The following is a 15,437-nucleotide window of genomic DNA, read 5'->3' on the forward strand; positions in this document are numbered from 1 at the left end:
GCTAAGATAATAGACTCAAAAAACCTCAACAGGGCACTTACCTGAATGTAGCAGAAACCAGCAAATGATCCGCCGACAATCAAAGATGACATTCAGACTGGTGGCAAAAGTTCTGAGGATGGTAAGTCTGGACATTCCCTTTTATGCCCTACACTGAGTGCGGGGAGCTTACGTGTGACAGCATACCCTTTACAACCAAAAGGCATTGGTATACTGACTAGACATCGGGCTGTCTATGGCAGGGGATCCCTATTGTAATGAATACTACAACAGCGATATGGAAGGACGTGTTTTGTGACAACTGAACTTGGCAAGAATCGTGCCAAGATGCATAGCAAAACTGTGTGGAAAGGGGTTTCTTCATTAGATTAACATATGCCTTTACTTGTTCAGGCTCGAGACATTTATCAAGCTGACTTTCATATATGAAATACAATAAAACACTGCATCAAGTGAAAACATTTTTGAGACTCAGAGGCCCTCAAGCAGCAGCTTTAGTGGACACCTAATCTGGTCCTTGTGGGCAAGGATACTTATAAATGAAATGTACACAAATGTTAATCAAGCTTAATGATATTACTAGTAGTGGGGTTTAGCTATACACTAACTCACAGTGACCACAAATTAAAAAAATGTTGGGAAGTGGTGCTTTTCTGTCCAAAGAAATATTTTATAGTGTCTTTAGAATTAAAACTGATGCAATGAGGCTTTGCGGTTTACAAATGAAAATGCCAAATGAAACCTAACGAGGTTTGAAAATGTATTTAAAGTGAAGCTAATGCAATGTTCAATTACCAACAGATGACGCTGCATAGAATGAGTATACAAAAAATGCACTCACCAAAACATTGCATTTGCTGTCCATTTTCATTTATCCTTGACATATGTGCTTCAGTTCCGATATCAAAACCAACTCAGCCGTTAATACAGCTTGTGCTGACCAAAAACTCTTGATCTTCACCTCTATCCACAATCCCTCTCTCCCAATTACCTCAGATCGACTTTGCAGATTAGATATAGAGTGATAAAGCCTCAACATAAGCCATATTTGTTATGCCTTAAAAATTACCAAAAGGGATAAGTGCATTGTCCATTCTACCAAAGAGAATTCAGAGGCTGGGGAATGAAGGATAAATGAAAATGGGCAACACAGATGGAACGCTATGGTGAGTACATAACTTCATCTGATGCTGTCAATTATTTTATCCTTGACATATGGGGCAGAGTACCCAGCTACTTTAGACCTTGGGAGGATGCATGGAAGGATATTCCTGAACCCCATTGAACCAAAGGATGCGCTTTTCCTAGAGACCAAATCCAATTTATGAGTAATAAAGGTATGGGGAAAAGCAAAACTGATGAAGTGGCGACAGACCTTGTAGAATGTGGCTTAATAGGCCTAGGTAAGGCTATTCTTTTGTCAGATAAAGAAAATACAGTTTTTGAGCCATCAGACAAAGGACCCCTTGCTAACTGGTTTACCAAACCTAGCACTTGAAAAGGAGACGCATAGTTGGTCAGATTTCCTCAAGACCTTCGTTCCCTGAAGGTAAAGTGGAATTGTCTGTGAACATCTAGCAAATGCAGACAGTATTCACCTCTGTTTGAAAAATATAGAAAGAATACTGGCTAATTAATTCTCTGATATTAGACTCTGACACTACCTTAAGTAGGAAAGTGGGATTTGGTTGCAAGGAGACTGTCCTTATGAAAGATCAGATAAAGTGGTTTACAAGATGAAGCCTGAATTTCTGAAATCCTTCTAGCAGAGGTTATTGTCACTAAAAATAATGTTACCATAACAAATATTACAGATCACAGTCTGTAGATGGTTCGAAGAGAGAACATAAACCTAGTGTTGCAAACTATTGTAAGTCCCAATGTGGGGTAGGATCTTTGAAATGAGGTTTCAACAAAAGTGCCCCTTTTACAAATACTTTACAGAGTCTATGAGAAGCCAAGGAACGTTTTTCCAAACTATCATGGAAATTTGAAATTGCTGATAGCTGTATTCTGATTGTCGAAAGAGAAAGTCCTGCATTGAAAAGAGAGGCTAAGAACTCTAAAATATTATCAAAAGAAGCAGGGAAGTGATCAATATCCCTTTCATGTGTCGAAATGGTAATTCTTTTCCATTTACTATTATACAGTTTCTGTGTGGAAGGTTTATGAGAAGCTAGGTGAATTTGGCGTACTGGGGAAGAAAGGTTAAGATGCCTGGCCACTAGAGTAACTGGAGGAAAGTACAGTTTTGTACCTACCATAAATGTAGATGTCCGAGAGGTATGCATCTGCAGTCCTAACAAATGGGTTGTCCTGCCTCAGGCAGCCCTTCGGTCGGCCGGATTCCAAAGTCTGGGTCTGGCCTCGGCTGATGTCGCACTTCACCCGACGTCATAGCTGCTGTTAACCGGGTATAAAGGCATCAGCCGACTCCATTTTCCTCAGTGTTTCTTGCCCCAGATGCCAGGTGCCCTCTAGGAAGGCTAAATTTGGATAAATGCAAATGTTTCCAAACAATAGAGAGCAAACAGAAATAAACATGTATATACATATATACAAACAAATACACCATAATAGATTCCCCCAGCTAGCTACAAGATGGGCAAATACCCTAGGAGTACCATAGAGGGGAAGGAGGGTGGGTAATCCTGACTGCAGATGCATACCTCTCTGACATCTACATTTATGGTAGGTACAAAACTGTACTATGTCCTTCAAGGATGCATCTGCAGTCCTAACAAATAGGTAGAATACCATAGCCAAACTGGGGGAGGAGGTACTAAGAAGATTATGGTGTAGTTAAGATCCCTTGCAAAACAGCAGTGGCAAAACATGCTCGGGATCTGGAGTATAAAGGAAGATTATAATGCTTGGCAAATGTATGCACGGAGCTCCAAGTAGCAGCCTCTAAAATGTCTTTGGTAGCCACTCCTCGTAAAAAAGCTGTAGTAGTGGATGTAGCCCTTGTGGAGTGAGGTCTGATGTTTTCTGGAGTTGCCTTTCCATGACAAGAATAACAAAATCTAATGCAATTTCCTATCCATTTTGAGATTTGTCTGTTTTGAAATTGCTTTTCCTTCCATTCCTGTTGCATATGCTACCAGAAGCTGGTCAGTTTTCCTATTGTTCTTGGTTCTGTCCAGGTAGTAGCGCAGTTGCCTATGCACATCCAAGGTATGTAGTAGTCTTTCCCCCCTGTTCTGTGGGTTGGGGAAGAATGTAGGTAGGTGGATTGCTTGGTTTAATGATACCCTGGAGATCACCTTTGGCATAAAAGTAGGATTAGTTCTCATAGACACTCTATCCTGATGGAAGATAAGGAAGGGCTGTACTGCCATTAATGCCTGTAATTCAGAAACCCTTCTTGCTGAAGTGATTACAAGCAGGAAAGCAGTTTTCCAAGATAAGTACTGTAATTCTGCTGTTGCTGCTGGTTCAAAAGGGGGAAGTGTCAACTTTTCTAACACAAAGTTCAAGTCCCATGTAGGCAATGGTGGCTTCTTTGGTGGCTTTACATTTTTAATTCCTCTCAGGAACTGCCTGAGTAGAGGATGAGAAAAGACTGGAGGATCCATGTTGTATTCTGCTGAAATAGCTGACGCATGAATCTTAATGGAGGAGTAGGACAGGCCATTGTGGAAAAGCTCTGCTAAGTATTCCAGGATGTTAGCTATGTTTGCCAGTGATACATTTTCTCCTTTTGCTGCACTCCAAATGAGATATCTTTTCCATTTTGCTGAATAAGTTTTTCTTGTTGAGGGTCTGCGAGCCTCCAAGATAATGTCTTTAACCCTTTGAGATAAATCTGGGTTATTTTGTCTTATGCAATGTTCCAAGCAGCTAGCTGCAGTGTTTTCAGGTTTGGATGCAGGATTTTGAAGTTGTTCTGTGTTAGCAGTAAAGGAACTAGGGGTAGAGGCCATGCGTGTTCCCGAGACATACTCCTCAGTAGTGGGTACCAATGCTGCCTCGGCCAGTCATGAGCTATCAGGATGATCCTTGGGTGATCTTCTTTGATCTTCAGTAGCACTTTGTGCATCAAAGGAAGAGGTGGGAATGCATATGCTGTCAGGTTTTCCCAACTGAAAGATAGGGAGTCCACCTTCCAAGCAAGTGGGGGGTATGTCCTTGTGCAGAATTTTTTCAATTGGTGGTTGTGCGGGGATGCGAATAGGTCTATTTCTGGTAGTCCCCATTTCCTTGTAATGGATTTGAAGATGTCTGGATGCAGCATCCATTCGTGGGCATCCGTGGTAGTTCTGCTTAAGATGTCTGCTAGTATATTTTCTTTTCCTGGCACAAATATTGCCTGGAGCTGAATGTTGAGGTTCAGGGCCACATTCCAGAGGTCCATTGCCATCCGGCATAGAGGATATGAATGTGTGCCTCCTGTTTGTTGATATACCACATAACTGTGGTGTTGTCCGTCCTTATCAGCAAATGACCCTGTTGAAGAAACGGTCTGAATGTCTGAATTGCCAGCTTTACTGCCAGCATCTCTTTTTGATTTATGTGTAGGTTCAGCTGGTCTTGAGTCCATAAGCCTTGTATGCACTTGTCCAGCATGTGTGCCCCCAACCGAGGTCTGAGGCGTCCGTGGTGATAGTCTGGCCTGGGTGAGGGCTGTGGAAGGGCAGTCCTTTGTTCAATTGACAGGCCTGAGCCCGCCATCGGAATTCTTGCTTCAGGCATGGAATTATTGGAATTTGGGTTTCTAGGCTGTGCTTGTGCTGAGACCATAAATTCCTTAGGTACCATTGCAACTTCCTCATATGTAGTCTGGCATGTGGAATCAATATTATGCAGGATGCCATGTAACCCAGGGCTTGCAGGACTTTCCTTGCTGTAAGCTGGTTCTGCGTTGTTAATGCCATGAAGTAGAGTGGTAGGTGCTTCTGCTTTTCTGCTGTGAGGAATGCCATTTGGTTTGATGTGTCCAGTTCTGCACCCAAGAAAGTTATCCTTTGGGATGGTATCAACCTTGACTTTTTTATGTTGACTGTGTATCCCAGGGCTTAAGTGAATGACCTTTCTCAAATCTTTTGTTAATTTGTTGTTGTTGTCCGCTTGTAACAGGCAGTCGTCCAGGTATGGGTAAATTTAAATTCCCTGAAGCCTGCAATGAGCAATTACTGATGCCAGGCATTTCGTGAATACTCTGGGCGCAGTAGATAAGCCAAAAGGCAATGCTGAGAATTGATAATGCTCTGATCCTGCAAGAAATCTGGGGTATCTTCTGCAATTTGGTCGTATGGGGACGTGCAGGTATGCCTCCTTGAGATCTAGAGTTACCAGCCAAGACTCCTTGCCCAGCATGGGAAGAAGCTGCTGTAGGGTCAGCAGCTTGAATTTTGGAACAATGAGGTATGTGTTCAGAGCGGACAGGTCGAGAATAGGTCTCCATTGGTTTTCCTTTCTTGGCACCAGGAAAAGTCTGGAGTAAAATCCTTGTCCTTGTTCCATAGACAGTACATTTTCTATAGCTCTCATCCTTAGTAAGTGGTCTATTTGTTCTAGAGCATTTGTCTTTTGATTTGGAGGTAGGTTTGGCATTCCTCTCTTCCTTGGTAGAGTATGGAAGTGAAACCTGTAACCTTTGTCTATTGTCTGTAAAATCCATTTGTCTCCTGTAATGTAATGCCAGTTTACTGAAAATAAGGCTAGCTTTCCGCCTAAGGGTGCTTCTAGTTGTTCCCTGGTAGGCGGTTTCAGAGCCAAGTCACTGTGATTGTCCTGTGGAAGTGGCAGTGGCTGGATCTGTGGCAGTACTTCTCTGGTTGTTAGGCTGCCACTGACGTCCCCTGTAGGCACCTCTGGATTGACCTCTGCCTCTTGGGCGCCTATTCCTGCTTCTCTGTGCTCTGGTGGTGTCTGGAAAGGACCAATTCTTGGAAGGCCAGTTCCTACTAAACCTCGGAGGCTGGACCTGTAAGAAATCCTTGATTGTCTGGACAGATTTTGCTTTCTCTTCCACCTTCTTCAACACTTGCTGTGCAGGGGAGCCAAACAAACTGTGTTTTTCCATGGGAGCATCTAGGAGCTTTGACTTTACATGGTCTGGTAAGGACTGCTCTTTTAACCATGCATGCCTTCTGATCACTGTACCAGTCATAGCTGATCTAAAGGAAGCCTCCAGTGCATCATAGCCGCATTTTAAGGAATGATTACTGACCTGCTGAATGTTATGTACCAATTCCTGAAGGGACTTTCGGTCTAAAGGTTCAGGCGAGGACAGTTTTTTAGTTAGCTGATCTAACATAAATTCCTGATACTGAATCATGTGGAATTGACAGTTTAAGGCCCTAGCCGAAAGAGTAGCAGAAGTATAAACTTTTACCCCATCTCTCTAAGGCCCTAGATTCTCTTTCAGAGGGGAGGGGTTTTTTGGCAGAGGCAGCTACTACAGCTTTGGGGCCCTGTGAAATAGTTTCAGGATCTGCAATAGGAGCCTTATACAAGTGATAATGTGTGTCCAGAATCCTGTAGTATCTGTCGGGCTTAGCAGGGGCCGGAGGAAGAGAGTCAGGAGCAGTACAAGCATCATTAAATGCATCATCCACAACTGTAAGTACTGGAGGAATGGCTAAAGGCCTATGCTGGGGCAAATGTAAAAAGGTCCTAAGCCTTTTCCTAGAGTCTGAAAAATCCTGGCCCTGCCATTGAAATTGTTCTCTCATAGCATGCAAGGTTTCCCCAAAAGAAAATTCCTCAGGAGGAGAGGCAGAAGGAATGGAGTCTTCTGCATCATAGTCCTCATAAGGAGAATAAGGGCTTTCTGGAGGGTTTGTATTTTCTGAATCATCAGAGGAGTAATCTGTAGAGACTGGCTCAGGGGGCTCTGCTCTAGGCCTCTTCTCTGGAGGGGGGTGAGAGGCCCTGTCAGGGGGAGGCTGGGATCCCCTGATCAAAGAAATGAGATCCTCTGCTAGACTAAGCATTTGAGTACTGGAGCTAGGCCTGTGAGAGGGGGTTTTAGCAGGTACGGTCTTTGTTGTTTTAGCTGCTTTAGCCCTGGTAAAGGCCTTAATTGACATGGATGCAGGGGGCCTAGCAGCTCCACGTGCAGGAGTAGATATATCTAAAGGGATAGTATCTGATAAATCCTGAGAACCTGTAAGAGCAGGTGGAATTTCAGTAGCAGATTCAGCCATGCTGGATGAGGCCTCGGTTGTAGGAGGCATGCTTTCGGCCTAAGGAAGAACAGAGGACTCTGTTTCAGCCGAAACCGAGACACTTGCGGTTGGCTTAACCGCGGTTTCGGCCCTTTTCCTTACGCTTTTTAGCTAATTGTGAAGTCGGAGTCTCCGACGGCATGTTGTAAGCAAAAGCGGAGCCGAAAAACTCCTCTGCAAACTCCGACCGACGTCCAAGTGTCCGTCGGTTGAAGGAAGCACAGGCTAGACAAGCTGCTACGTCGTGGTCTGGGCCTAAACAAGGTAGGCAGTAAGAGTGGAAATCTTTATGAGGTATTTGTTTCCCACAAGTTAAACAGTTATTCACTTTTTCTGACATCGGCTGAGGCAAGAAAGAGTCCCCAACGGGGTACTTAGCTTTTTAGAAGTCTTCGGTAGCAATCTCTGGTTCTGACCGACCGGCACTTGCGAACAGCTTCTGCTTCGGGCGCCACGCGGCAAGAAAGACTGAGGAAAATGGCGTCGGCTGATGCCTTTATACCCTGTTAACAGCAGCTATGACGTCGGGTGAAGTGCGACATCAGCCGAGGCCAGACCCAGACTTTGGAATCCGGCCGACCCAAGGGCTGCCTGAGGCAGGACAACCCATTTGCTAGGACTGCAGATGCATCCTTGAAGGACAACCATCCTGTCAGCTTGAGGTTCAGAATGTTTGGGTGAACTAGCCCATCTGGATGGGACAGAAGGACTGGAGCTGGGTACACACAGTCCAAGGTGTTTGAATCAGATAAGACCAAAGAAAGGGGAACCATAACTATCTGTTGAGGCCAAAATGGAGCAATGAGGATTACTTTGCTCTTCAAGCTGAGTGTTTTCTGTAAGAATTCTGGGATTAGAGGTTTTGAGGGAAAAGCGTACAGGAGACCGGAAGGTCAAGTGTGGAGAAGTGTGTCTCTTGATGACTTCCCCAGAGGGGGAATCAGGGCAAAGTAGTTTCTGCACTTGTTTAGGGGGAGAGGCGAACAAGTCGCAGCAAGACTGGCCCCACTAACGGAAGATCTCTTCTGTCACTTTTGAATTGAGTGACCACTCGTGAAGCTGGAGAATACATGCACTCATCTTGCCTGCTATCCCATGGAAACTCCCCGGAATGTGCATTGCTATCAGAAAGCGGTTGGAAGACATCACCCATTGCCACACACGGAGTTGCTTCTCGACAAAGGGGATAACATTTGGTTCCTCCCAGTTTGTTGATGTACCAAACTACTGACAGTCTGCTGAATCACAAGCAGTTTGAAAGGTTTGCCACACTAAAGGCACAACCCTTAGCTCTACAACACTGATATGCAAGTTGGCCTCTGTAAGGGACCATGAGCTTTGGACAGTCTTCCCCAGAAAATGCTCTCTCAAACGATTTCAGGTGTCCATGGTTACCATGGCCTTGGGATCTAAAAGGACAAAGGGGCGACCTAGGAGAATTTCTTGGGAGTAAAGGCACAACCCTTAGCTCTACAACACTGATATGCAAGTTGGCCTCTGTAAGGGACCATGAGCTTTGGACAGTCTTCCCCAGAAAATGCTCTCTCAAACCATTTCAGAGGTGTCCATGGTTACCATGGCCTTGGGATCTGAAAGGACAAAGGGGCGACCTAGGAGAATTTCTTGGGAGTGAATCCACCTAGCTAGATCCTTTCTGAAATGATTGATCAAAAGATGGTCCAACATGGGTAGATAGAGTATAGACCACTGAGAAGCCAGCAGCCATTGTAGAATTCTCTTGTGATATCTGGCTAGGGGAACTAGAGTAATTGGCACTGCCATAGAACCTAGGGCCTGTAAAAATAGGCGCGCTAGAACCTTCCTCTTGTGTATAATTTTTGTTTCACTTGGGTTGTGATTTTTCAAAGTCTCATGGGGAAAGGGATGTAATGATTGTCGGATTCAGTAATGCCCCTATAAAAATACCAAACTCTGGGTTGGACAAAGTTGAGATTTTTTCTTGGTTGATAGTTATTCCTAAGTATGCACACGTCTGGAGAACATAATCCCTTGCTTCTATCAGTCGATACCTAGTCAGAGCGGTAATGAGCCAGTCATCCAACTACAAAAACACCTGGAGTACTTGCAGTCTCAAGTGAGCTGCTACTGCTGTTATACATTTGGTGAACACCCTGGGCGCTATGGTGAGAGCACTGGCTCCCAGGTATAAGTGGAGGAATCTTCTGGAGCACTTGTCCATTTTTATATTGTAATATGCATCCTGAAGCCCTACTGAGCACATCCAGTTGTCCTTTCCTAAAAACAGAAGAATGGACTGTACCATGACCATCTGGAATTTCGTTTGTCGAACTGTTTTGCTCAACATAATGAGATCCAAAATTGGTAGAGTCCCATGTCTTTTTTGGCACTAAAAAGAATCTTGAGTAAATATCGTATCCTCTCTGGTCTTGTGGGAATTCTTAGATGAATCTTGACTAGCAGTTTTTGAATTTCTAGAACTGCTGGTTCACTCTGACTGGGTGGAATATTGCCCACTTTTTGCATAAGGGGGAGGGGGGAAGATGGGAAAAGGGTATGGAATAACCTCTAGATATGATCCGTTGCACCCAAGAGTTGTGTTATATTTAGCCAGGAATTTTGATGCAAGGATAAGTGTTCCTCAACTGCCTCCAGAGAAAGACAATTGGGCCTCCCTTCAAAAATGCTGAAAGGGCTTACTCGGGAAGGAGTCCCTAAAGCCCTAGTTCTGTGGACAACATCTGCTGCGTGGGAGGCATCTTCCATTGTAGCTCTCTCCTCTATCCCTGGGAGAACTGCCTCCATGTGTGTCCTAGAAAGGCCCTTGGGATTTTTTAAACCACATCTTTCCACCACTCCCGATTCCTAGAAAATGATCTTTGGGGAGTGGAAAAATGTACGCCCACCACAGAAAGGGTCTTCCCATCCTCACACCTGGATAACGTCACTTACTTTTTGAGCCAAACAAAAATGATCACTCAAAGGCCGAATTGCCAAATGAAGACTTAAATGGCTCTGCAAAGTCACGTGGGTGAATCCAGGAGTGTCTCCTTATGGTTATGCCTGAACCCACTGCTCTGGAGGTCCCTTCAGCTGCATGCACAATGAACCTCATGGACGAGGTTGACAGACTCCAGGGTGCCCAACTAGGAACTAACCTTCTCTGGGACTCCCTCAGTAACAGCTCCCGCCACGGTATCAGAAAACTCCTTGACCAGATCCCTTTGAAGTCTGGTGAAATATGCCAGGAAATTCAAAGACCTTAAGGCGAAGGTCAGTGAAGCGTAAACTTGCTTTCCAAATCTCTCAATCACCCGAGACTCTCTTTTGGGTTAGGATAGATGAACTCTCCTCAGAGAGTTCCTTTTTTGTGGAGACCGCTATGACCGTGGCAATTACTGCTAAGCCTTTAGCCCAGAATTGCTTATCCTCTGGTGCAGATAAAATTTTGTCTGGTCTCTTGGGGATGGGTACAATAGTGTCTGGAGCCTTCCATGCCCATTGAGAAATCAAATGGGAGAGTTTGGCAGTGGTTAGTCACCCAAGAGGTAGACCTGCGACCACTGAAAGTCTGCAGGTAAACGGATTCCTCCAAAGAAGGGTTTTGGGACTTACAGTCACAGTCTCCGTTTCAAAATCTCTAGGATGTCTCCAAAGGACACATCTTTGGGGGCTGACCTTTCCCCCTCATCAAAATCAGCGTCTTCCCTGATTGATTCCTGTGGAGAATGTAAGTGCTCCCCTTTTGCATTTCTGCTGAGGAACCTCCTCAGGGAGATAATCTGGGGAGGTATCAGACTATGACAGAACCTGCATCTGAGAGTCCTGAGGTTTCGGTACTCGCTGCCTCAGTGGAGAGACAGATCAAATAACTGGACGCGAGTAAGGTACCTGCTGTGTGAGGAGGAAGGGACCTCCTAAGTCATTGAAAGAGAAAAGGCCCTTTCCATTACCTTGAAAGCTGCACCCGCCACCCCAGAGAGGGGAGGGAGTCTGGAACAGAGATAAACTGCCTCGGAACAGATGTCATCCCCCACTCCAAAGAAACCACCCCTGAGACCAGAGCCGAACTGAAACATGCTGACACTGATGTGCAGGGACGGCTCATGCCCCTCAGAGCAGACATGATAAATACAGCCCTGGGAGGTCTTTGGTCCCAAAATAATCAAAGAACTCCAGGTAATGACGGATTCCGAAGATAGAGAAATCTCTGGAACCAATACAGTCAGGGCTGGATGACGAAGCTGTAATCTCTGAAGCCTCAGATGAAGTCAAAGGAGGAGTGGTTAGAGGGGTGAATGAAGGTTCAGCTTATCGACCCATTAGGGGTTGGAGCTGAACCTCTCGCCCACAATATTTTATTCACCAGTCTCTTCACATCTAATTCTGTAAGGCTTTTGGTGGAATGGATTGACAACAGAAAGAGAGATTTTGGTATTTGGATAAATACCTCTGGTAACTCACCCACAAAGGGGTCGATAGATGGGAGTAACTAGTCCTGGCTAAAAATTCCTGTTGTCTAATATCTAAAGTATGCAGCGATGTGGTCGGCACCGATGAAGAAGCAGAAAGTAGATTGTCCTGTGCTGAAGCCTTCAAAGTAGAGGGTTTTGTCAAAATGGTGGTGATCAGTGCCAGTGATCTCCCAGATACCGAGGTTTTATGCCAGAGTATTTTGGTTTCGAGGAACTTTTTGGAACTGCGGATTTATGCTTCTTGGAAGTTGGCGCTGATGGGGAAGTTGGCACCAACAAACTCCTCTTTTTGACAGTCTTCAAAGAAGATGAAGGGGAAGAAATATCTCTCAGCAGATATGGCCTCACCAAAGGCGGAAGGGATCAAGCCTTTCAAAATCAATGTTTTTTTCTTTCGTAAACCAATCTGTGACTAAACCCATGGCAAATACTGCAGTCTTTCTGTAAATGGACCCAAACAATATACACACAGGAGATGCAAGTTGGATAAGGGTAGTCCTACGGATGCACTTCTCGCATTTTTTAAAGCCAGAAGGGCCTTAGATTTCTCAGCCATGATAGAAAAAACGTTTGGAAGGCGCATACAGCACTCACACGAAAGGGAGCTAGAGAACACTCGCACAACAAAACTGGAAAGAAAAGCTAAAGATAGGTTAGAACCTTTTTAATTTTTTTTTTTAAATAGGACAAGAAGAGAGAAGGAACTATAAGCAATGATAGTTAAGTACTACACAAATGTGTACGGAAAACAGGCGATCAATGATGATAGCACAGAAATACACTGGCGTGTATGGAAAGGGAATAGTAGATAATGGGTAGAGGAACAGTGAAAGGTAATAAACAGTGAAAAGGTAGAGAAACAAAGAAATTGGAAAAAATTACCCAAGGCAAATGAACTAAGCTTGAGAGCTCTGGTGAATGTGGCTATCCGAAAAAGTGGCAAATGAGATCTGAGGTAATTGGGAGAGAGGGACTGTGGACAGAGGTGAAGTTTGAGAGATTTTGGCTAGTGCAAACTGTAGTACTGGACATCGGAACTGAACCCCATATGTCAAAGATAAAATGAAAATTGACAACCTCAGATTATGTGACAAAAGTATTGGCAGCAAATTTATTGAGATATGTACAATTTATTTTTAAATTTGCACACACTACTGCTATTAGTAGCTGGTGTATTTAGTTTTGACACTGCTCAAGATTAGATTTATTCTCCTACAATAAAGTCTAATAAGTTAAATCTTTGAATTTCACACGCATTCATGCGCTGCAAATCTGTGCTTTTGCAATGTACTGCCTTCCTCATTTCTAGCATCATACTTTATGTTTATCTATTCGCTAGCATAAAGTCTATGTACCTCTAGCAAAAAGAAAAAATGCTGCATTTTAGAACAAAGCTATCAAAATACAAAACAAATGTGGAGACCCCTTGTTACTATAGTAAAAAAACAGCTACAATATGAAAATATTGTTCAGATTATCCTGATTTTCATTGTTTAGTTATGAATGCCACCTTCTCTGACTGTTTCAGCATCCACACTTTAATACAAAACAAGCATGAATGAATAAGGCTCTGAAGCAGACAAAAAGACCAGCTTCTAGACTAAAATCATGAACTATTACTTGTACTTGACATTGAATACACTACCACCTAAAAAGTTTGCAGTAAATTACACCATGAACTTAACTACCTGTTAACAGCAAGAGCTGTCTCTGATGATGACACTGAATTTTAGGCCTGTGGACTGTGAGGCAAATCTCTCAAGGGACTTGGGTCCTGATTCTAAGACTTCTTACACCAGTATAAACTTGCTTTACAGATAAGTCTTACACTGGACTAAGTCACTTACACAGACAGCAAATCTTTTTGGAATGTGGTCCCTTGTGTAGCTTGCAATGTGAGTGGGTAAAATGGATGCAAAGAAGTGCATGGCTATGCACTTCAGGATTTTTATTCTTTTTGCTGTTAAGAGGAAGAAGTGATGCTAGACAAGAATCCAGGGAAAAAAATAGAATGAAACTTTGGCCAGGTGAATTTAACAGCAGACAGAGAAGCAGAAGACATATGTTCTTAAAATAAGCATGCAACTGATAAATTGCAGTGAAAAGGCCAGTCTTTCTCACTCAAAACTAGGTAGTAGATATGAGAAATATGGATTGTCCTCCTCTCACTGTTCATGGCATTTGTGAAGCAAAAGCACAGAGTCCTGTGTCCAGTTCTGGTGATCACGGACAGGAGCAAAGGTCATGTTAATAGAAAGCAGGTATAAAGAGGTGAACAGAGTGGCTGAGGTGTGCAGGAAGGACAGCTTTATAAATATATAAAATTGAAGACAAAAGAAAAAGAAGATGAGATTTTAAGGCAATGTATCACCAAAGGAGCAATGTGGAAGGATGTAGCTGAAATCAAAGGATGAGGTGAGGACAGACTAGTCAATACTAGTTTCAGGAAATTGTGTCACTAACACTTATGCCTGGAATGCATAGTGTGTCAAAATACTTAAGTAAAGGTTGTTAGCAGCTCACACCATCATTTATAGCCTACAATATTTAGTACCAAGAGCATCATTTTGATGTCTTTCAAGTTACAAACACAAATGTTGCAGTATTTTCCTGGACTCACAGTCACAGATTTGAAATTACCTAAAAACGAAACAGATAACCAGAACCATAACAGATACTTACCCTTCTCCTTCTTGTAGTCTCCCGATTTTGAGGCATTAAAATTTTCTTTATCTTGACATGCTCTTGTTGTTCATCTACATTAGACATTTTATTATTAGTAGCACAAGTTGATCAAAATACACACACGCAAATGAACAGTCAAGTTGTGCAAACATACTTATCCTAACAGTGCATCTTTGAGGAATGCTTCCCTGTATCAGCAGTCATACAAAACTGTGCTTCTATTTAAATACATTCAAAGTATATCCGCTTACATTTTTAAGCAGCCAAAATTCCCCTGCATAACAAAAAATAAATCTCATTATGCAGACATAGAAGTAGTGCAATCCTTTCATTAAAGCAGCAATCTTAAACATCCCCTTTGGTTCTGTAATGAGAGAACGAAAGCTATGTACTTGCCATAATGCTAGATCCATGTAGTCTTCTGTACATCTCAAGTGTTCAGTACATCGGATCAGAAGGCAGCAACATTCAGACTCCTGTATCCTAGGCACAGGTTACTCCCCCTCTACCGATACCATTCTGCCTTCACAGTTAATTGCATTAAGTTTGCCTTTCTATACCAAAGCTTTTTCTTGTACTTGTACACACAGAAACAGAACCTGAAATAACAGAGGAAAGTACAGTTGTGTACACTTACCATAAATGTAGATGTTCGAGTGTATTCACTGTTGCAGTCATTACATTTGGGTAATCTGCTGGCAGGTTGCCCTCAGTCGGCCTGAATATCAAAGTCTTGGGTCCTGCATCAGTTGCGGTCTCCTCTTCCATGACGTCAGGGGTATAAAACATGCAGCAGACGCCATTTTATTCAGTTTTTCTTGCCCGAGATGTCAGGGGCCCCCCAAATGGGGAGCAAATAAATTAAATATATATATATATATATATATATATATATATATATATATATATATATATAAAAATAAACAAATATATGAAAATGCACTTTTAGCAACATAAACTTTACCTTCATCTAAAAGCAAATACACCACAAAGGCTTTAGAGTACAGTGAAGGAAAGGGAAGTTATAGAAAAGGAGGATGGAGGGTGGGTAACCCGGAGGGCGACAGTGAATAAACTCGAACATCTACATTTATGGTAAGTGTACACAACTGTACTATGTTCT

The 15,437-nt window shown here is 43.2% G+C and overlaps 1 protein-coding gene across 6 annotated transcripts in view; it reads right to left on the reverse strand.

Moving 5' to 3' along the window:
* TERF1 (telomeric repeat binding factor 1) overlaps nucleotides 1–15,437 on the reverse strand; it is a 965,901-nt gene that overhangs the window by 99,109 nt on the left and 851,355 nt on the right. For 5 of the 6 annotated variants that reach the window (XM_044067234.1, XM_044067233.1, XM_044067237.1 and 2 more), the window contains one exon: nucleotides 14,312–14,385. The exons of the other annotated variant lie outside the window; for it this stretch is intronic. In XM_044067234.1, the coding sequence (XP_043923169.1) occupies nucleotides 14,312–14,385 (74 nt within the window). The remainder of the gene's footprint in view (nucleotides 1–14,311; nucleotides 14,386–15,437) is intronic. 6 annotated transcript variants of the gene reach the window in all.

The sequence above is a fragment of the Protopterus annectens genome, chromosome 3.part1 (assembly GCF_019279795.1).
Source record: "Protopterus annectens isolate FY-2018-M chromosome 3.part1, PAN1.0, whole genome shotgun sequence".
NCBI lineage: Eukaryota > Metazoa > Chordata > Ceratodontiformes > Protopteridae > Protopterus > Protopterus annectens.